A 23,350-nucleotide genomic window follows, 5' to 3' on the forward strand; every position below is an offset into this window, starting at 1 on the left:
AGGATGGCTATCATCAGTGTTGGTAAGGATGTGAGGAAAAGGGAAATCTTGTACATTGTTGGTGGGAAGGCAGACTGGTTCAGCCACTGCGGAAAGCAGAATGGAGTTAGTTCAAAAAATAAAAAATGGAACTGCCTTTATGAACCAACGATTCCACTTCTGGGAATTTATCAGTGGAAACCCCAATCACTAATTTGAAAGAATATATGCACCCTTATGTTCACTGCAGCATTATTTACAACAGTAAAGATCTGGAAGCAGCCCAAGTGTCCATTGCTAGATGAGCGGATAAAAAAGGTGTGCTACATTTACACAATGGAATACTACTTAGCCATAAACAAAGAGGGAGATCTTACCCTTTGTGACAGCATGGATGGACCTAAGAGCATTATGCTAAGTTAAATAAGCTAGTAAGAAAAAGATAAGTACCATATGATTTCAGTCATATGTGGAATCTAATGAACAAGCAAAACAGCAACAGCCTCAGAGAGCAGGCCGACAGCTGTGAGAGTGCATGGGGGGGGGGGCAACTGGGGGTGTGCGGAGGGATTGAGCAAAAAAGAAAAAAAGAGAAAAATCTCAACACAGTACAGTGTACAGACTTGTTTTACACCAATCCCTCTTCCCATTATAAACAAGCTTGCCCCATAAACGTTAAAGGACTACTTTGGGAGAATATCTAATGAAAACATGAAAATAATGTCTACTGTCATTTGTGTATTTGGTGTTATCAAAAAGTAGAAAGGATAGGAAAATGTTTTTTATCACAGAATTTTTCCTTCATCCTTTTAAAACTCAGTTTATAGGAACTAGGAATTTCTATATGATCTTAAAAAAAAAAAAGCCAGTTCTGTCTTTTATAAGACAGATATTATACATGGATCAAAAATGTATCTGATAGAAAGCAAAGTCTCTGTTCTAATGAAAAGATAATGCAAGACAGATATGATTACAGATTATATCTGTTGCTTCTATTGCCCATTATTTTAACATCTTCCAGGAGACAGTTTTCATTATTAAACATAATCTATTAGTATTTTGATTTTAACATATTACTTAGGAGATCTAAAGTTTAACAATTAGGTCTGCATCTTTTCCTCTTTCCCCATTATTAAGTACTTTCTAATAACACGGGAATTTCAAGTATGGTCACTTCTCTTTTAACAAATTAAAAAATAAAATTTTACTGTTTATCCCATTTTCCTTAAATCTTTAACCAGTCTTGTTACTGACAAGTGAAAAAAATATTATATAGCAATTTAATAAAGAAAAAAAATCTATGAGACTTATTTTTTCTTACAAAGTCATTCTGTCTCTCTCTCTAAGGAAAAAATGCCAACAAATCTGCAGGGGTGTGTAATTCATGGCTCCTTTCGGTTTTCACCTGGATTATTCAAGTAATATATCACATGATCTAAAAGTAGAGTCTCTACCCTAAGCAGATCAACAGAAGTTTACCTTCTTCATTACATACTTCTAATACTTAACTATTTCAATTAGTCTCTTTTCTCTCTAACACTAGTCTAGGTTTTATGTAAAAGAAAAAGGCTTTTCCTATTACTACAAATATGGTAGCAAAAACTGTGGTATGAAAACACAGGAAGAAAAAGCACTGTATTTTAAAAAAAGATATTGGCTTTATGGAAAAGGTGTATATTTCTAATTTCAAAGTTCCACATTTGCTGCCTAAAGATCTCTGTTTAACCATGATTGGCTTCATTAGAATAAGAAAATCTATGCTAAGCTATATAAAAATTTGGCTCTTTCCTACAGGAGACCATTTGGAAACCAAAATTCCAAATGAGACACATTTCACTAAAGCCAAGCATCTCAAGGTTTGTACTGTAACTTCTTCTCTGAAACTAACCTCTGTCCAAACTCTCTAGATTATAATCCAGCAAATAAATTTCTGAAAACTCAAATTCGCAGAATCACATAGTTCTCACAATAACAGATCATACTTGCTCTGTGAGAAAAAGCATAGTATATTCACACCAACATTGTGAACTATGCCTTCAACTGGGGCAACATATAGGGATAGATGAGTGGTAGGCCTTCCTTTTGTAAAACCAGAGATGGACGACTGCAGTGAGAGACAGGGAAGAGAATCAGTATGATGCCTGGAACTCAGTTTTAAGAAAAAGTATATAAAGAAGCTGAGAATCTGAACACTGATTCTCTTACACTTGCCCATGCCTCTAAATCTCTTGGCTAAAAATATCTTCAAGTATACGTTAGTCACTATCCGCCAAATACTGAAGTCAAGGCTTAAGTCTTCATTTTTCTTTTCACTGTTGCCTCTCCTCTTTTCTCTCATCCATTTCCTGACCTTCTACTACCACATACCATTACCAAGTACAAAATTCCTTTTTCTAAATTCTAAATCCATATATTGAACAGCCTAGATGAATAAATGTCTTCAAAGGTACATCATACTCAACAGAACTAAAACTGAACTCATTATGCACTCTGCCTTCCAACATTAAAGTTGCCCTTTATCTTAGTTAAAATGTTACCATTATCACAAGTATTTGGGAATCATCTTCAAGGGGTGTCCAACCTTTTGGAGTCTCTGGATCACACTGGAAGAGTTGTCTTGGGCCACATATTAAATACACAAACACTAACAAAAACTGATGAGCAAAAAAAAAAAAAAAAAAAAAAAAAAGGTTTTAAGTAAATTTATGATTTTGTGTTGGGCTGCATTCATAGTCATCCTGGACTACATGTGGTCCAAAGCCCAGGGGTTTGAGACCCCGCCCAGCTTTTAACATTCCTCTAACTAAAGCCCTTTTTGTATTTTTTTCTAGACTATTTCTCTTGACTCCTACTGATTAACTAGCTTTCAGTATTCCCTTCCTACCTCCCAATCCATCCTCCACACAACAAACAACTATCTCTCTAATATGAACTATTAACTAATCCTTCAACTGTTTAAAATCCTTAACACTAGGATTTTATTAAAAATCTACAGTTAAAAAAAAAAATCAACCTAATTTTTTTAAGACTCCCTTTCTTACCTCCATCCTGAAATGGCTCCTCCCTACTTCTTTCTCACTTAATATACCGAAACTTCTAGTTCATCCCTACACAGTACTGTTCATACTTTTTCATACTTCTATACCTTTACATAAATTGTTCCTGTTGCTGGAAGAGCAAAGCCTCCTTTGTATCCTCCCGCATCTACTATCTTTAAGGACCTAACTCAGAAGACACCACAGCCACATCCTAAACACTAGCCAGCACACTATTTTTTTTCACAGCCTTTATCACTAACTAAAATTATCTTGATCTTTTTTGTTGTTTATGTGTTTGCTTGCTGGAAAACAAGTTTAATTACAACACAGGCCCTTTATATATATCCAAACACTTGGTAATATGCCTGGCACATAGTTATCACACAATAATTATTTGTTAAATAACTTGAATGTTGAAGGTATCATTTGTACTAAAAGCACTGCTCTACCATAGTTCACATGCAATCAAAGCCTTTTTTTAAAAATCAATACTTTAAAAGATTTATACACAATGTCTTAATCTATCACCTTCTTGTTCTACAAAAATACACAGTAAAAGTAACACAGTATGACAGAAGACAATAGAAGCATAGATACAAAAATTCAAGACTAGACAAATATATACACCAATGTAGGTCATCATAAAGGCCTAGGAGCTTACACTTTAAATCTGACTTCATCTCCCAGCAACCAAAGTCAAACAGGAGAGTAATGAGTTACTTAATTCTCAGCACAAAGAATAAAAAATGTTATTTCCTCAATCAAGTTAAACTTTTATTGAAAGTATATCAATATGACAATGTTTTTAAATGAAAATAGAATACAGATATAAAAATACAGTGACTCTAACATGAATTTTCTTAAAATATGAAGTTTATCCTAATATCTTAATTCCTCCTTGGAAATATAACCTTTTAAAAAAAATATTAAATAGTTCTCCAAAATAGTATCATTTACACTGCCACCAGTATGAGAGTTCTACTTCCTCTATATCAAGTTTATTTTTTTATTTTATTTTTTAAAGAGTCTACCACTAGCACTATGAAGCATACTGGGAACACTAGCATACATGATAGATCTGTCCTCCCAAAACTGTCATGGAAGGATTTTACAACTGACACCTAATCTAAGCCTTACTGGACTATTAAGCAAAAAGGCAGGAAAGAATAGAAGCTGTCTAGGAAGAACATGTCTCGGAAGCAGTTGTCTAGGAAGGGCTAAGGAAGGCACATAGTTCATTCTCATCATACTAACAAAAAATAAAGCCAGATCGAGTTTTGTGATGGCAAAAATATGCTTTAAAAAAAGAAATGAGAAAACAACCTAGGAAGAGTTAAGTTTTAAAAAGTTGATTAAGTCTTAAAAAACATTTGTATTTAAGCCTCTATTAGATGCTCTCATGGTCTCATGTGCTTTCATCCCAGCACTTGTCATTCTTAATTGTTCCAAGTCTATCTCCCAAGTTCCAAGAATAAAATCCTATGTATTTGGGCTCACACCACTATATCCATAACACCTGGCAAACAGATACCATTCAGACATGGAAAAGGTTTATCAAAGGCATGTATATTAGTTTTCTATTGCTGCATAATAAATTATAGCAAACTCAATGGCTTAAGACAACATACATGATCATTATCTCTTGGTTTTTATGAGTCAGAAGTCCAGGTGCAGCTTAACTGGATCCCCTGCTTACTAGAATCTGACATGACCACAATTAAGGTGTCTCCAGGGCTGGGTTCTCATTTGAAGACTGAATTAGGGAACTCATTTACTTCCAAGGTGACTGGGAGAATCCCCTTCCTTGATGCTGGCTGTTGGCTGAAGCTTCATAGAGGCTGCCTGCAGTTACCTGACATGGACTTCTGCAACATTAGGGATATTCATATCCACATTCAAGGAACAGCAATAAAACAATAAAATTTCTTATTACTTATTTTATAACTCCAGCAAGGGGGCACTGGTCAAAGTCCACTAGTAAAACAAAGTCTTATATAACATTAACCTAATCATGGGAGCTATATCACATATCCTAGCTTCTGTCCACCACTCTATATTCTTCAAAGGATATGAACAGACAGCCTCTTTCAAAAATAATTCATTCCGTGAAAAGATTTATATAGTCGATTATAACCCTCAGAGTTGTTTGCACAGTGCAGTTATAAGATCTTACAAAACTGTCCAGGTTAATTCATCTAGTAAATTAAATGGCAACTAGTGCCATCAACAGAAATTACTAAGTATGAATGCCAATATAAGAGAATTAAGAAATAAAGGAAAGGAACAGAGAATTCCACAAAGAGAAAATAAAAACAGAAATGAAAAACAAAGTGTTACAACACCAATGATGACTTCCAGGATTAAAGGTTTTCTTCTGTTCCTTCTCTTCTCCTTTATGTTGTCACTAGGTACTCTCAAGCTACACAAGGTACCAGATCTACAGAAGTTCCATTAGTTGGCATACTTCATACATACCAAGGTAAAAGTAAAGTGCAAAGCAGCTAAGACCACAAGCTGAAGTTGGCATTTCAATCTACCTTTTATTATTCCTGCCATCTAGTGGCAGGATCAACAACAAAAGCATGCCAGACTGACATGCTAATTAAGTAAGTGCACCTGGCAGAAAAACGCAGTTTACTAAGACTGCTGAAACTATCTAAATCCAATCCTGCCATGTGATACATATGAACACTCTCTAGAATAACCATATTAAACACAAAGCTAATTTTATAACTTAAACTATGGAAACTCCTATGTGAGGATATATTCAAGCCTAGTTTTAGGGAGGTTCATATCCATGTTTAAGTAACAACAACAAAACAATAAAATTTCAAAGGATTACTAATGATACAGAATAAAAAGTCATTTTACTGTTCAGTTTTTACTAGGTCAATTCTAAAGTTTGTAAAGACCCACAAATGCATACATTAACCACTGCAACACCACCAAATTACCAATACTTGTTTTATGTACTGGTAATAAGCAGTTCCAACTTGGGTGTTAAAGATTACTCTCACCTCCCCATTCTTATAACTGATGGATGGGTCATTCTGATTCAAAGATTTTTCATAAGCAGAGAGCAGACTGTATGTATGAGATTGACAAACTACCTGTTTACAGTATACTTCGGAGCAACACATGGAAAAAAAACCAAGGGTTGTTATTTAAAAGCTTAAAACATCCTGCAGACTTCTTAGAGCTTCTCTATGCCCTCCCACTTAAGGTGAGATACATTACAAATTAAAAGACATTAGAGTTCATAAGACCACACACAGCAAAACAACTTCCAAATACACATTAATTGAAAACAAGATTCCTATCTTAATTCTCTCTCTTAACTTTTACCTGTTATAACTGGCAATGACAACTATCAATTTCTATAAGTGTCCATTTAAAAAAGGAGGGCCTCTTCTGTTTTATAAAGGACACTTAAACTAATTGAAAAGAAGGAAAGAACAATGAGAAGCTGACACCCAAAAATTACATCAAAATAAGAGGTTCATATAAGTGTTCTAGTGCCATTAAAAAAAAAAATTCTAGGATCACATACAAATAACATATTTGATAATTCAAAACTATTTGCTCAGTTAAATCCAATAAAGACTGAAATCTAAAAATCCTAGGCAAGAGACAGGTACACACGCTTGCATGTATTCTTTCTACATAGTGCACACACATGTATAATACATATTTAAGTCATGTACACATTCATATATTATAGAAATGATCTCCCAACAAATGTTACATATAAACATACTTACATTTAATATTAGATTATTATTTAACTTATGGCATTACATAATTATATAAATAAGATTTCCAACTAATAAGCACTATAGATATATATATATTATGATACATATATTTAAGTCAGAACACATTCACATACTACAGAAATAAGATTTCCAACTAACAAGCATTATATCACTGGTGGAAAAGATTTCTAGTCAAAGCCTAAAGATGCTCCTATTCCACTACATGTCAAAGATCCTTCCAATAAGTACTATTATCACTTTCATTTCTGCCTTTGAATCTTAGGTTCAAAAAATCTCATGACATGAAAGTAAGTCATGTTGCCTCAAGTGTTGCTTCTATACTGGAGAGATGTACTGAGGTGTCTGTCTTCAGTATACAGAATTGTAATGATCAGAAACTATACTTATACACAGAACAATCCTCCTAAATGAGGGTTGGAAAGAAGTGTCTATAAGTTTAATTCTGCATATTTTGTATTTGTTCAGGCAAATTGTTCATTTTACCCAGTCCTGTGGAATTCAGAATTGCTCTGCGGCAGTTTCAGTTTAAAGGCAATTCAGCTGCAGTACGAAAGGCAAATATTTGAGTATTGATTGTGAATCTCTGGTTTCTATTACAATTTTATAAAAACTATTTTGACTACAACAATTAAGAACCTTGATATCCATGATAAAGTCTAGAGATAGGGGCAGTCAAGAAAACCAGCCAATTCCTTTCCACTCTTTTAACTCTATCATACCCTCAAAGTGGGAGAAGTAATTCCAAAACTAGTTTGGCTACCAAAAACACAAGCATCTGAAATGGATCAGCAGATCCAGAATGATTGATCCAACTAGGGAATTTAGAGGAAAAACTACTGAGGAATGGGGAAGGCAGGTAAGACTGCAAAGAACTTGGAAGCTGAATGTACTGTTCCAGCTCAGTCACTTTGGGCAAGTCACTTGGCCACAAGTGGCCTGAGTCTCCTCATAACAAAAGTCACTTCATCTAAAACATTATAATGGACCATAAATGAATTAGAACTACTTGTAAGTTTTTCTAAGTCTCAATCTGTTGGAGGGGGAGGGATGTAACAAGTAGGCTGATGGAGGCATCATGCTGTTAGGTTGGCCAAAAAGTCCGTTATGTGTTATTCCTTAAGGTGGATCTAGTACTGCTTACTTGAAAGTTCATTCAAAACAATTTTGTTAGATTGTATTGTGATAGCTGTCACATAAGCGTGCATTAAAAAAATTTATCAAAATTGGTGATTTTTTTGTGCAGCCCTTTTAATATTGAAGATGGAAGAAAATATGCAACATTTTTGGCATACCATGCTTTATTATTTCAAGAAAGGCAAAAACGCAACTGAAGTGCAAAAAAAGATTTGTGCAGTGTATGGAAAAGGTGTTGTGATGGTTTTAATGTGTCAAACGTTGTTTGCAGAGTTTCTTGGTACTATTGACATTTTGGCCAAATAATTCTTCGCCATAGGGCTGTCTTAAGTTTTGGAAGGTTGTTTAGCCACACCCCTGGCCTCAGCCCACTAGGAGTCAATAGCGGGATAGCCAACATACTCAAAATATTCAAATCAATAGTTATTCATGAAAATGAAAAATGTTTCTTTTATTTTACAGAAAAAAAGTAACGGACTTTTTTGGCCAACCCAATATTTCAAAACTGTACATGTATACACATGCTATTCTTTATACCAAAAATACCACCTGAGGCTATCTGACTTCAAAACCTATTCTTTTAACATACTTAGCAGTGCTTATCTCGTTTGTAAAATGGAGATACTAAAATATCTATCTCGTTAAGACTGCTTAAGGACCAATAAACCACAAAATGCATTAAGATTTGCCACAAATTTAAGCCAGATTTAGTCTCCCCTCCCTCAAAAAATCCGAAACAACTCAAATAACTAACCAAAGAAATGAAAAGGTATTTCACAATAGAGGAAATAAAAATGATAAACATCCCTAACTAGTGTAGCTCAGTAGACTGAGTGCCAGCCTGCGAACCAAAAGGTTGCTGGTTCGATTCCCTGTCAGGGCACATGCCTGGGTTGCAGGCCAGGGCTCCACTTGGGGAAGTGCTAGAGGCAACTGATTGATGTTTGTCTCACACGTTGATGCTTCTCTCCCTCTCTTTCTCCCTCTCTTCTTCTCTAAAAATAAATAAAAAACTGTAAAAAAAGATAAACACACTGTGGTTTATATATCCCTACCTGTATCTACATCTTCTCCTTTAACTGTGAGATAGACCTGTGTCTACATTGAACAATAAAACATAGTATAAGTGACCCTGATCATCCCAAGCCTAGTCAGTCTTTAATTGGCCTGGCTGATTCCTCTCTTGTCGATTGCTTTCTTTGAACCCACCCACACTACTGTGAGGCAGCCCAAGCAGCCACAAGGAGCCAAAAGCCCCAGCTGAGCTCCCAATGAAGATTCCAGATTACTCTGCAGTCTCAACTGTCTAGCATCCCAGACCTTCTAGCCCCAGCTGACTGTAGCTTGCTGAGTCTCCAGATGAATGCAATCATCCCAGCACTACAGATATACCATGAAGCAGAATCTCCTCCCACTGAATCCACGGAATTGTGAAGTAAGGAAATACTGTTTGTCACTAAATTTTGGAGTGGTGTACTGTATTTTTTATAAATAACTGAAACATATTATGGCAAAGTTAACAGGTATATACCCTAGCAAATATGCACATATATGTATCATAGTAGCATTCTGAAAAACTGGAAACCCAAATGTCCGCCAACTAGCAAATGCATAAATGCAAGTCAAAGAAGATAATACCATTGTTTAAAGCTCCAAAGCAAAACTTAGCAATATGTTCTCTGGAGGTACATACATGAGGTTTACTTTTTTTTTTTTTTTTTTAAATATGGCAAAGGAAATGTTAAACTCAGGACATGGTTTCCTAGTGCTAAGAGGAAAACCAGAATACACTACAGAAGGAACTTGAACAGATGTGAAATTCATAATGTTCTAGTTCTAGAGCTGGGCAGGGGTTTCTCAGGTGTTTATCATTCATTCATAATTACATAGATGGGTTTGTAAGTTATTTTATACATAACTAGAATTTTCGATATAGCTTGATTTATTAAAATTTTATTTATATAAATTTCTATTATATTGCAATTCATATCTAGCACTTATAACATCAAATACTCAATACACAAACTTTTAGAAGTCAATGATTTTTACCTCAAAAGGAAAACATTTTCTTTTGTTTTAAATGCTATTTATATTAGACACTATTAAAATGTGGTAAATTATTTTAACAACCAAAATTAAAGTATTTTAACAAGAGAAAAGATCTCTCTTTTTAATGAAGTGGCTGGCTCATTTTAACAACCTTCAAAAAACACCTTTATTTAAAAAGATATTAGTTGCTCCTCAAGCTCATTCCTCTAAACAAATGACTGATCTTTACATAATTTTAAGGTTAGATTCATTTCATTGACTACATTGTTTCATTATCTTGTTCTTTCAAATGCCAGGAAGCTGGTTAGCATATTAAAATAAAAGTTTTCTTTAGCTATAGTCTAGAATTAAAACAATTTTAGTACCAAAATTAAATCTCCATAAAACACATTTATTAAATTTTTAAAATTAAGAACCTAGGCAATGTTATAATTGTCAATATATTCAACAAACCCTGTTCACTGTAACAGATTTTTTAAAGGCACATTGATAAAAATTTTGTTTTTAAAGAATACACCATTTTTAAGCAAAAACATCTAAAACTGATCACAGCATATCAGATTTATAACTCACAAGAATACTGTTATTACATGGAATAGTAGTATAACTAAAGAGCTGACCAATCATTTTGTTAGAGTTCAAGTAGAGCAAATGAAGATAACAACTTTATGTCTTGGCTTTTTTAACATTCAAGACCTACCATATTCAATGACCATCCCAATAATTAGACACAAAAATATTTCCATTGCAGAAACACTTTAATACAGACAAAAAAATTAATTCATCCCTAACGAGTATTTTTATTTAGTATACTTTAACCTCTCCTGCGAAAGTTTAAATGAGATCAGAAATGCCTTCCTAAAGTGTTGCTTAATTTACATATGAATTACTTATAATCATGAAGTTAAATCAAGAGCCAAGAAACCAAATGGATCATTAATCTAACTCCACCCAAACTCATCGTTTTCATTAATTTAGTATATTCTAATGCCTGTATATACAATGATAATTTCTATTCTTATTCTTCCTCCACATCAAGATGGATTATGCAGGTTCAAAGAAAATGCCAGCTTAGAAATTTTACTTCTATTGCTGACATGTCTTTTTTTTAATTTATCTCCAAAGTTAACAACACTGAAACTTTTTTCATGATTTTTTAGATAATAATCACTCTCTCTTTTCTTATTCAAGGTTCCTTAACTAGTGAGTTAAAACTTGACACAGAACTCTCTAAGAGTTACTTATGCTTGGAAGAAATATTCATAGAACAAAAATCTCCCCCCATTAAGGTTCTTCCTAAGTTATCCAGCCAGCCAGCCATTGTCCAATTGCTAACGGTAATCACTGACACACATAAGTTACTTCTGCAAGTATCTTCATCAACTCTTTCCTTCTATAAGGTTAAAATGACATCTTATTTGAGAGAGATTATGATGTCCACTAGACACATAAGAGGTATGTGTGTATGCAGCAGTTCACATCACCAAGCAATCCTCAGACACCAGACACCAGCCATGTGTCCTACAATTCAACTCAATTCTGACACTTTCTACGTGGAGATAACATCAGATCGCACAGGTTAAGGGCTCAATCCTACGAGACTGACACCTCACTCACACGAACTTCAGACACCAACTACAAGTCCAAGTTGTCACCAGTGCTCCTAACCCGAAGGCGATATTCCAACAACCTCCTCCTTTGGGTTTGAGTAATTTGCTAGAGCAGTTCACAGAACCCAGAGAAACATTTTACTTTACTAGAGCACCCATTTATAATAAAAGCATAAAACTCAGGAACAGGCAGAAGGAAAAGACGCAAAGGGCAAGATATGTGGGAAAGGACATGGGGATTCCATGCTCTCTCCCAGCACACCACTCTCCCCCAAATCCCTACATGTTTAATACGAAAGCTCTATGAACTCGGTCCTTTTGGGTGTTTAAGGAGGCTCCATTACACAGGCATTATTGATGAAATTATTGACCACAGGTGATTTAACTCCCAGTCCCACTCCCCTCCCAGAAGGTCGGGGGCGGGGGGCGGTGGGGGGGGGCAGGCAGGGCTTACAGTCCCAACCCTCTAATCTCAAGGCTGGCTCCACTAGCAGCCAGCCCTTATCCTTAGATTACCTAGGGGCTTTTGAAGTCACCTCACTAACATAACAAAAGACCCCCCCCCCAACACACAATCACTTAGGGTTTTAGGAGCTCTGTGCAAGAAACAGAGATGAAGGCCAAACAAATATTTCTTATTATAAATCACAATATCACAATTACACATAGGATTTTACTGACATCACAGACAAATCCAAGGTTAATCAAGGTGTTACACAATTGAGAATTCCTGTATTATTATCATCACCAAAACATAAAATGCGGTTATCATTAAGGATAAAGGATCTGTGTTAATATAAATTAAACACTCACTATGTTCCCAATACAGTGCAGGGATAAATATTCTAGGAAGATCAGAAAAGACGTTCTTACCATCAAAGATCTGTGAGTCTGTCTATAATGAGAACAATGTCATTAATGTTATTATCATTAGAGGGAGAAATGAGCGCCACTGTCACCATAACAATATCTTGCTCATTTGGGCAAAGAACAAGTAATAAGTCTTGAGTGTTTTTACATTACAGGTGTTAAAATCTTCTTCAAAATGGCTTTGGCCTATTTTAATTGTTAAATGAACAGTCCTGAACAATATTTAAATGAGTTTACTTCATATTGGGATTAACAAACCTGTATTTATACCTCTCAAACGTAAGGCAGCTAAGCTACACTAGATTGTTATTTCTGAAAGGAGTATGCCTGGCATGTTTTCTAACAGTTAATATGTTTCAGAAAAGAATCTCCACTTCCTTGGGGAATTCATATAAGAGGAATACCAAAGGAATTAAAATAGCTTAAATCATTAAGTTGGACCATTATCCAAATAGTGTCTAATTCAAAGTCATTTATATTTCTCTGTCATGTATTACATGGGATTTGGGAAAGAACGGATAGTAAGTATATTACCTTTCTTATGAAATACGTGGTTTAAATTTTCAACTAACAATGAATTAACTATGGTATTTGTTCACAAAAGAAATCAAACACTACAATCAAGTATTGTAGCATGGTTTCCACATTAATGCACAGCAAGAAAAAAACCTTAATTTGATCAAAATCATTCTGATCAATAAGTAGAAATACACTAGAGAGCATTCAAGTTTGTCTGAAGAACTATTTTCTAATTTAAAAAAAAAGCCTGTAAGCTGGAATCACGTTCCTAATATATTTAATCACTTGCTAACACATAATGCCAAATTCGTACACACCACAGATTTCAAGTTCCTAGATAAAAATCCATGACCTTTACCTTACCTTTCTTTAAATAAAACTTAACCCCAGAAGACTGTTTCCAGAAGTATCTTATACCTCTCCCATTCTTCCTAAAGACCGAGTACTGAATCAATAAAGAAAACAAAAATTTGGGAAAAAATAAAAGTGGTAGTCCTGAAGACTGGAAGAACAACATGGAAAACAATGTAAGAGAAATACAAGCTATTCAAGATCTCATGATAGCTACACAATTAAAATTACATACAACCCAGGGTCATCAATCCTCTACAAAAATATCACTATTTCAATACATTAAACAGTCTATGCTTAGGGTTCTCCTAAAATCCTTCAGTTTACATCCTTTTCCAACATTTTTTCTTTCTCTCCCTCTTTCTTTATTTCTACAAAAAAAGCTACCACTTCTTTCAAGACAAAAAACAACCACCCCTTCCTTCCTGTCTTCCCTCCTTCTTTTAAGAACTAACCACAGCCACTCCTTGCCTTATGTAAATTTTAATATGTATACTTTAAAATGAACAACAGTTGGCAAAAACTGTTAATTTAAAAACTAATAATTTTGCATTTATCTGGTTAGTTGATTATTTTTTTGTCTCTTGAAAGACAATGATGTGTCCTTCCCTGCTCCCTCTTCCTTATTGTCTCAGTGTCAACTTTAAGACTGGATCTGTCTGGCCAGTTAGTACCTTTAAAAAAGTTGCCTAGATTGTCTAGAGACCAAGGCAGGCTCCAGCTCAAGAATTCAATCTTGAAGTAATATTTGATCTCCAATGAATGTCTTCCCTTTTCTAGGTACTTCCTGCTGCAAAAGAGCTCAAAACTCCTCAGGTGGATAAGAAGCCTGGCTGATCAAATTATTGCATAACTTTATTATCCACACACTTTCAACAACCCTTTGGTCAATGAAGATGAACATTTAAAGCAATGCTGAGCAAAAAAAAAAAAAAAAAAAAAGCAAGGCACAGAAGCCACAAGCATGTTTATCTAAAATTTTAATATAGGCAACACTATATTATTTAGGAATGTATACAGAATTATACCACCTGTGAGGAAAAGTAAGGATGTAATTACCACAAAAGTGGGGGAGGGGAAGGGATGAGAAAACACACACCAAGGCTTCTGAGGTGATAGCAATGTTTTATTTTTTGATCTTGGTGATAATCACATGGATGTTTATTTTAAAATTGGTTACTACACTGTAAATTAGGTTTATATACTTTTCAGAATGTGTTATTTCACCATAAAAGAAAAATTATTTAAAGACTGAAACTAAACACCTCTCAGAGATAATAAGTGTCTTTGTTGAACACATCCTTTGCTTTGTGAACTTATGTAAACATTTATGGCATTTTCAAAGAATATCTCAAAAAACTACAAGAGTGCTCCATTGTTCTTCCTGTGAATTACACAAGATGTTATAATAGTTTATTTTAATAATTCAACCATAAATAGGGTAGATTGCACTTTATTTACAGGAGTTACTGGTGTTTGAAGAAAAGGAATGAAGTACCAAAAGAGAAGATCTTATAAGTTCTCACAAGAAAAAAAATTTCCTAACTATGTATGATGGAATGATAACTAGACTTCTTGTGGTAATCATTTTGAAATGTATACAAATATTGAATCATTGTATCATACATCTGAAACTAATATAATGTATGTCAATTATACTACACACACACGAGATACATGCTGCTAGATTTTTGCTAAAGAAAAGAACACAGTAATGTGAAGAAAAATATTAAACTACCTGAGAATAGCTAATAAACCTGGAAGGCACAAAGCAAAATTAAAAGGAAATCCCAAAAGAAACATTATCAACTTGATTATCGACTAATTACTAACACTTCATCAATATAAAAAAAATTTCTTTATGTCTTTATGTAGTATTTCCCTTTGGATAAGAATGAAGGGAAAAAGACCCCCCCCCAAAAAAATTGAGAACTTAAACTATGGGCCTATTAACTTACATAAATTACAGGTAACTGATGCACACAATTTTTTAAATCACTAATTCTAAAAGATGTCAAACTTGACAAAAAAGCTATTCCAACAGCTAAACTTGAATTGCCAACATTTCCAGTACTATGGTAGAAACTAATTTCCCCTCATCTTCTGAAACAACAGTTTCAAACAACTTCTCATAAAACTCCCTCTAATGCAAACATAGGTGCAAAGAAATCAGAAAAGAATCTAGCCAAGCTCCAACTGTACCACCTTAGAAAAAGTACTTTACCCGTCTCATTGTCAGCTTCTTTGCCCAGAAAACAGGACAAGCCAATGTGTAAGTACCCTAAAAGTCCTTTAGGCTACAGAATACTGGGTCTAATCTAAAGTTTAGCTTCCACCCCCCTTAAGTGGAATGGCTTAATACTTCCAACCTCATTAATATGAACTTCTTACAAACAAAATAAATTTAAATGAAAACATTCACTTGAACTCAATTACCTTTTCCTCTCATTCATCTATTCTCTTAAAATTCCTATCTCTGAAAATTCCCTAATCATCCAGAATTAAAAACGTCAAGCCATCATCAACTCTTCCCTTTCCTACATTAAAGGAAGGTAATTAGCCATCACCAAACTAGTGAGTTTAGCTAGAGCACAGACTGTGCCCAGGATTTTGATAGGCCAATATGTTAAGACTTAAATCAGGGCAACTGATTAAAAAACAAATTAAATGAAGGATACTTTCATTTAAGTTGGCCTTGGAGGCAGAGGATGCAGTAAAAAGGACATAAGCAGACCTGTATTATTCAACCCTTGTGGGGAATACTAAATTGAAATATCTTTTATTTATAGAAATAAGAGATGTTACCTACTGTCATTTCTGAGATCTAAAATCAAGTTGTAAGACTCTAAAAACTGAGCACTTACTGTCATTTACACCATCTATTCAAGTTATCCTATAACAATAAGTTCCACAGAAAGAATCACAAATGGTCACAGATGATATGGTTACTTTAATTAGGGTACTAGTCACAATTCCTTAGAAATTAACTTATTAAAGAATAGTACAAACTTGACTGATACAGAGGCATTTACCAACTTTTATACAGGTTATATTCCAAAATATGTTTAGGTGTCTTTCTTCTTAAACTATGAAAGCATTTTTCCAAAGAAATAAAATTCCAAATACTGGTTAAGATTTCCTGGCAAACAAATGCCAGTAATCGACATTTATCTAAAATATGAGCCACTTCTAACCCTTACTCTCACCTAACATACTCCTTTTCTCCACCCCCACCAATTCTATAGTATTGCCACTTTATATATAAATTTTTAAGTCCTTGGAAATTATTCATGGTCACAAGTGGGAAAAGTGAGGACATATAAGAAACCTCAGAAGAGAGTAAGTGACTTAAAAAATAATCACCAGAATCAGGTAACTCAAAGAAGTGAAGATGGAGTAACCATTTACATTTCTTTCCCTTTCAATGTATTAATTTGGTCCATGCATTATATTTGTGATTCCTGTATTACTTGAAAATGTTTTTTCTTTTTCCTATTCATTGTAGAAACAGGCAGGAAACCACTTTTGCAACCATACATAGAGCTAAATTAAGTATTACATGTAAATAAAACATGGCAAAGAAAGAATATGACTAAGAAGACAGAGTAAGCAACAAGCTGACCAAAAGGCTTCTCATAATTCAAAAGAATTTAGGAGTTCCATATTAATTAAGTCTAATAAAACCATCATAAATACCCTTCTAACAACTTCTGAGTTTCTCCTCAGACATCAAATTCAGCAAAGTCAAGCTATTTAACACACACGGGCTCATGTCCTGACTAATGATATACTCAGGTAAGTTACTAACCAAAACCCAGAACGGCTGAATTTGATTCTAACCTGCAGTCCAACTGAGGATCATATAGAAAGAATATTTATGCCAATTATGTTCAAGTACTATAGAAAATAAATGCTATCCAAAAATAAGAGATCCTCTTTATCCTGAAGTTAGGGAACAAAGATAACATTCTTTATTTTGCATGAATAGTATATTATCAGTGTCTATAAGCAAGGTTTAAAAGCAATAATGCATAGATGGAAAGTGATAAAGTAAAATACTAACTGTAGAATCTAGGTGTTGAGTATGAGTGTTCACTATAAAATTCTTTCAACTTTTCGGTATGTATGAAAGTTTTCATAATATAACAATTTTGAAATATCTGTTGCACTGTGTGGTACTTTATAAACTTTGTAATTCCGGTTAACTGCAATACTGTCTCTCTCTAAAAGCACTAAGCTTTCACAAATGGAGAAAAAAATAATTCGGGCACTCAAAAATAATAATCTTTCCATTATTTTTGACAGCAAGTATGCACTGATGAATACTAAGCTATTACAACAAAAAGAACTTTTAACATTTTCTCATATTAGAAAGCACTCAAAATTTACTGAGAGCATAAAAATCAGAGACAGATGAAATACAGACAGGCTAGTAAGTTTCCCCAGAGTCACAACAACTGGGTGAGAGCCGAAAACATAAATCTTTATTTGGAGTTTCTAATGCTTGGTCTACAACCAATGTTGCCTTTATGCAAACTACACACGGCAATAAGGAGTATTCAGCCTTACCCAAGTTAGTCCTCAAGAAAACCCTAAAAAGAAAGAAAGAATTCCAAAGTCTTTGCTGACAGATCCTAACTAACGCAGGACCTATTATATGCCTCATGAAACCCATGATTACTACCTACAGGAGCCACCGCACTTACCCGAAATGGGAGCAGGTCCAATCCAGCATCTCACTGCACTCCCTGCAGCTCCTCCCTAAATGTTCTTGTTACTTAAAATGATCTCAAAATCTCAGGACTAGGAAAATTTCAAATTACCATGAAATCAGTGACAGTATACCTGTTCTGAAGTACAGCTCAACTGCTGTTGCTAATGATTCCACACCTTTTAAGATTTGGGTATGCTTTATTCTAAAACTGATTTTATTACCCATTTTGTCTTCTTCAGAACTGAGGTCAGTAGCCCCTTTTTGTCATCTGGAAAGTGAAGAAAACCATGAAGACCTCAAAGCACAGGAAGTAGTCCCCAACTTACAAATAGCTAATGTTCCAAAGGTTTATCACTCTTTCAAAATCATACTCTGTAGTAATTAACCTATAGACACTAATACACTGCCTATAAAACATTGTTTTCAAGTTTCAACTCTAAACTGCAGCTTTCTGCCCTTTTACCACTAACTGCAGCCCAAACTCAAGGCTCAGAGAATCCTCTCCCTACCCCTCTGGGGAGAACCCACTACAACCTGTGTAGGCAGGGAAAAGGGCAGCCTCCTTACACAGGGAGATTTTACATTGCTTCTGTGGGAAAGCTACCCTAATTTACCAAGATAGTGGTTACAGAAAAGATACTTTGTTAATATAATGTAAAAGGATAACAGTTACAACAAAAATAAGTACAACTTACACTTTGATCCAGATAAAAACAAGATAAAATTAGGTGCTGCTAAACTAGTTGGTCAACCAAATGCTTGACAAGTACAGAGAACATATTCTCAAACTGCTTCCTTATGTCTGATCACCTCAACTGATAAGGGGGGGAAATTATGAAGTGAAATGGCAGGAGAATCATTATCAAAAATAAAAATGCTAAGTTCTAAAAATGCGCATTGTACTTTAAAATTCAGTAAATATATAATATTCAACACCATTACCACCCTTTATAACTGGTAAGATGTATTCTTTTCTGGAAACTGACAATTTAAAAAACAAGTACAACTTTGTGACAATGAGTCAGTCACCTTCAACAGCTAACTAGAGTCTTAAACAATTTAATAACTGTGAAGTTTATGGAAATAACAATTAAACAGAGGAAGTAAACTTTTCACTAAAAATACTTCAGAAATGACTCTGGTAACAGAGACATGAAAAAAGGGATCAGGGCAGGCCGGAATAAACTGGTTTGTAGATACAGAACCTGAGGGGAACACTTAAATATTATTAAAGGTTCATGTCCATTGCTAAATGTTAAAATGGTAACCTGTGAGACTCTCAAAGTAGCATACAACACTCAGATAGATATTAGATTGTAGATCAAAGTATTGGTACTATTGTTAGCTTTGTAGAACTGTTTTAAAAATCTAAACAGGCAATCTATACTTAACCCTCTCTCTCTAAAATTTTTCAACAATTATAAGAATGAGAAGCCTAAGTACCTGAAATCTTTAAAGGATATGAAAAGTGAGCAAATAGGATTTCCTTTTGTCTTAAATCTAATTCTCTCATTAAAGTCCCCTAAATTATACTTAGACCTTAGGTTTATCTCTGTTCCCAGTAAGGGATAGGGGCAATTCCTTTATTAGAAAGGGCTGTTTACTACTAATCAGAAATCTAACATTATAAACATAAACATTTCATCAGAAATATAACAAAATGTAAATATTAAAACTATCAGTAAGCAGAAAACTAAATTAAGCAGGTCTTTAAGACTGAAGAGTATATATACCATCAGCTTTGTGTATGTGATTTAGAATTCAAATGTTGTAACATTTAGCTCAAGGATAAAGTATCTGAAATGTGTTTTTATACATAGAAAAATAGAAGTGAAACAAATTTTCATGTGGATAAAAAAAGGGTTATGTTCTTCAAGTATATTCTTGAAACCAGAAAAGGTTTAATTCTTTCCCATAATTAAAATAAAAGAAAATTATCTGCAAAGCAACCCAGTAAGACTTTTCATGATTACTGACTTTGGATGACTTAACAAAGATTTCTAGTTTTCCTTCTGAATAAGGGGAAAAAATGACAAAATCATCTCCTCAGTCAGCTGTGAATTTTTCTGCAACCCTTAATATTACTCTCAATATTACTACTAATAGTAGGCCTTCCATTTGTAAGAATGATGCTCTGAAAATACACAATTTTTGTTACCAGTAATGTTTGGTCAGCCATGCACTTCTGTTGTAATCTGAAAAAACAGAACTTTCTCTTTTCACACTGTTCAGTAAAATACTAGCACTTTTCATTTTCTGGTTCCAATTTCATTTTTATCTAATTTGGTGTTTCAAAGCAAAGACTAAGACTGTCTAGTTCACAAAACTTTACAGTAATTTATTTTCTGTCGTTCCAAGTAACATACCTACTTTCTAATTCTGTAATAAAACATATAATAAAGTCTTTCCACAGCTTTAAAACTAAAAAAAAAGAGTAACAGGAAAAAAATCAAAACTTCTAAAATGGAATTATAACGTTTCGCAAAAGAATGTCACAGTAATTAAATGTTATCCTAAATTGAATTCTCCGTAAGTGGGCCCCTCTGGTATTCAATACATGACACATTACCTATTTTTCTATCCATAACACAACTCTAAACCAGTACTTTGATATATAGGTAACTTACTCCACAAAATATTTACTATTTATGTATTTAGTAACTCTCGACAAGATTTTTCTCTGTATTTCAAATGATAAATATCCTATAGTTAGATCTAGCAAGTAAGATTAACTCAAGGCTCATTGGTCAACAAAATGAATTTAGTTAGTTTAAAAGGCATAAACAAACTCGGGTTGGCAAGTTGGAAAAAAATTAATCTTTCTATCTAGATAATTCACAGAGAAGAATAGCGTCTAAATCAGCTATTGCTCTTTAATGGGGTAATTTTCTCTAATATTTCGGTCAGTCAACCTGAGTGCACATACCATGTGCAACTCCGGTATTACAATCTAGGGCTCCGTGGTAGTTTGTTCTCTTGTCCACAAATCTTCCTGCAGAGACCAATAAAGGAACTAATGCAATGCTTTCCGATACTGTGCCCAGCACACTGAGGGTGACAGTTTAGCTCATAGAGTAACCATTTTGCGCTAAAAAGCAATCCAAGATATTCGTAGAATAGTGAGGTGCAGAGTACACTTAAAGCCCTTGAAAAAACCCGCCCTTGAAAAAAAAATCTAATGTTAAATAAATAAGAGTCCTTAGCTTTCAGATCACTTTCAAGGATGTTATTTCCTTTCCTACAACACCTCACTCACTCTCTTTTCCCCTTGTATAATAACAGCACAAAAGAGAAAGGGTAAACTGCGAGGCTGAGTAGACAGGGCTCCTGCACATCTAGACTCATCTCCGACCGCAACAAGGCAACCTCTGGCCGATCCCATCCCAACCAGCAAACACGCGCTCGCAAAAATGAAAGAACGCGATAGCCACGGGCGGGGAGGCGCGGAGTCCGCCACGAGTCTGCCGGCTCCCGGAGTGGCCCGTCCGGACTCTGGGACGCAAGTTGGCTGCGAGGGGCTTCGTTCACCCTCCTGGGAGTCAACACACTAGCCCCGCCCGGGGTCAAGGTCCCACTCGGGGACCCTAACGCCTCGTCTTGGGCTGCTTGGGGGAAAGTTCGCCCACGGGGAGGAGGCGCGCCCGCCTCTGCCAGAGAGAGTGAGCGGGGCTCGGCGGCAACGCGGGGCCAGGTCCGGGGAAAGCTATGGGTCCCGGGTCCCCGCGGGCCGCGGGCGGGGGAGGGGGAGGGGTAGCGGGGCACTTACCACGGGTCGAACTCGTGAATGATGCTTTCGAAGCGAATGACGGCGAAGAGGCGCGAGCTGAAGCCGGCCAGCCAGGCCAGGAAAAGGATGGTGAAGGAAAGCAGCGACTGCCAGCCGGCCGGCTGCGACAGACCCCCGGACAGCCCTGCAGGGGCCGGCTTCGGCGACGCCACGCCGCCCGCCGCCTTGTGCGCGCACTGGGCCCCGGGCCCGTGGTGGCCGTGCCGGCTGTTCCCCAGGGCCATAAGGCCGCTCCACGGGGACGAGTTGAGGGACGACTTGTGCTTGCTCTCCGGGGCCGAGGGCTCCGCCATGTTGTGCCCCGGCGGCGGGTCTCGCTCCTCGCAGCCGCCGCCGCCTGGTGCGAGGGGTGCTGGGCGGGGACCCGAGGAGGAGGAGGAGAAGGAGGAGGAAGAAAAAGGAGGAGGGAAGAGCCCCGCGCGCTCCCGCCCTCAGCGCCGCGAGGCCGGGGAACTGGGGGTGGAGGTGGCGGTGGGGAATCTACGCCTCCGCAGCGGCCGCGACCGCCGCTCTCTGAACTCGGATGGCCCTAGCGCCCCACTAGCCATCCGTATTCCCAGTGCAGCTGCGGCAGCGGCGAAAGCCGACGGGACGAGGGCGCCAGAGAAGGAACAGGAGCAGACGGAGGCAGCACCTCGAATCGGAACAGCAATGACATTCTCCCTCACACCCGCCGCCCGCCCCACCGTGAGGAGCAGGAGGAGGAACCCCCTGGAGCCCGAGAGGAGCTCAGGCAACCTCTGACTCCGCCCCAACCCAACAGGAACTGGCTTTTCCACCTGTCACAACGCGACAGGTCCGTTAGGGGGCGGGCCCAGAACTGCGGAGACCGCCAATAGGGGCGCGAGCTGGGGCGGGGATTGGCCCAACCGTCCTCTCTCTGTCCCCTCCCGGCCTCGCGCCCATTCGCCCGGAGCGGCCGTGCTGCCCCGCTACGGTTTCATTGTCAGTTGAAAGATGCAGTTTCGCGCGCCTGTGTTGTCGGCGACGAAGGGCGCTAGGCGCCTCCGCTCGGTGCGTGGAGCTGAGCCGAGCCGAAGGAGGGGTCAGGAGATGGCCAACAACAGCTGAACGGCCTCCGTCAAAATCACCTTACGGGAGACGGAGACGGCCGTGCCTACCGGCTGGGAGTTCGCGGGCTTGCCACGGTCTCGACTTTTAACCCGCTCTGCGCGGAGCGCCTACCACGTGACTGACTGCGCAGGCGCGCTACACTAGTTTTCGTCGCGTGTGTCTGGCCGGCCGGGCTTGGCCGCCCGGGGCGCCCTGCATCCAGCTCAGCGAATGAGCCACCCGTGGCGACGCCACCGTCCGCCCTGCAAGGTGCGCCGGGCGTTCGGCCTACGAGGTTGCGAGCTAAGAATTTTTCCGGTGCGGAAAACTTCAGAGCCCACAGACAGCGCCTAGCTCCGGAAAGACCTAGGGGGCAGGCAAAGTGCATCTTTGTCTCGGTTTTATCGTTTCTCCTATTTTCCTAACTGCAAAAATAACGTTCGTTCCCTGGAAATATGGGCAAATGCAGG

At 37.0% G+C, this 23,350-nt stretch overlaps 1 protein-coding gene across 1 annotated transcript in view; it reads right to left on the reverse strand.

Moving 5' to 3' along the window:
- Positions 1-22,551, reverse strand: part of STT3B (STT3 oligosaccharyltransferase complex catalytic subunit B) — an 87,107-nt gene extending 64,556 nt beyond the window's left edge. The window contains exon 1 of the mRNA XM_054595526.1: positions 21,807-22,551. Within this exon, the coding sequence (XP_054451501.1) occupies positions 21,807-22,120 (314 nt within the window). The 5' untranslated portion in view covers positions 22,121-22,551. The remainder of the gene's footprint in view (positions 1-21,806) is intronic.
- Between the last annotated feature and the right edge of the window lie 799 nt (positions 22,552-23,350).

This window comes from Pteronotus mesoamericanus, unplaced genomic scaffold (assembly GCF_021234165.1).
Source record: "Pteronotus mesoamericanus isolate MK-2021 breed Mesoamerican mustached bat unplaced genomic scaffold, CSHL_Meso_final scaffold_54, whole genome shotgun sequence".
Lineage (NCBI taxonomy): Eukaryota > Metazoa > Chordata > Mammalia > Chiroptera > Mormoopidae > Pteronotus > Pteronotus mesoamericanus.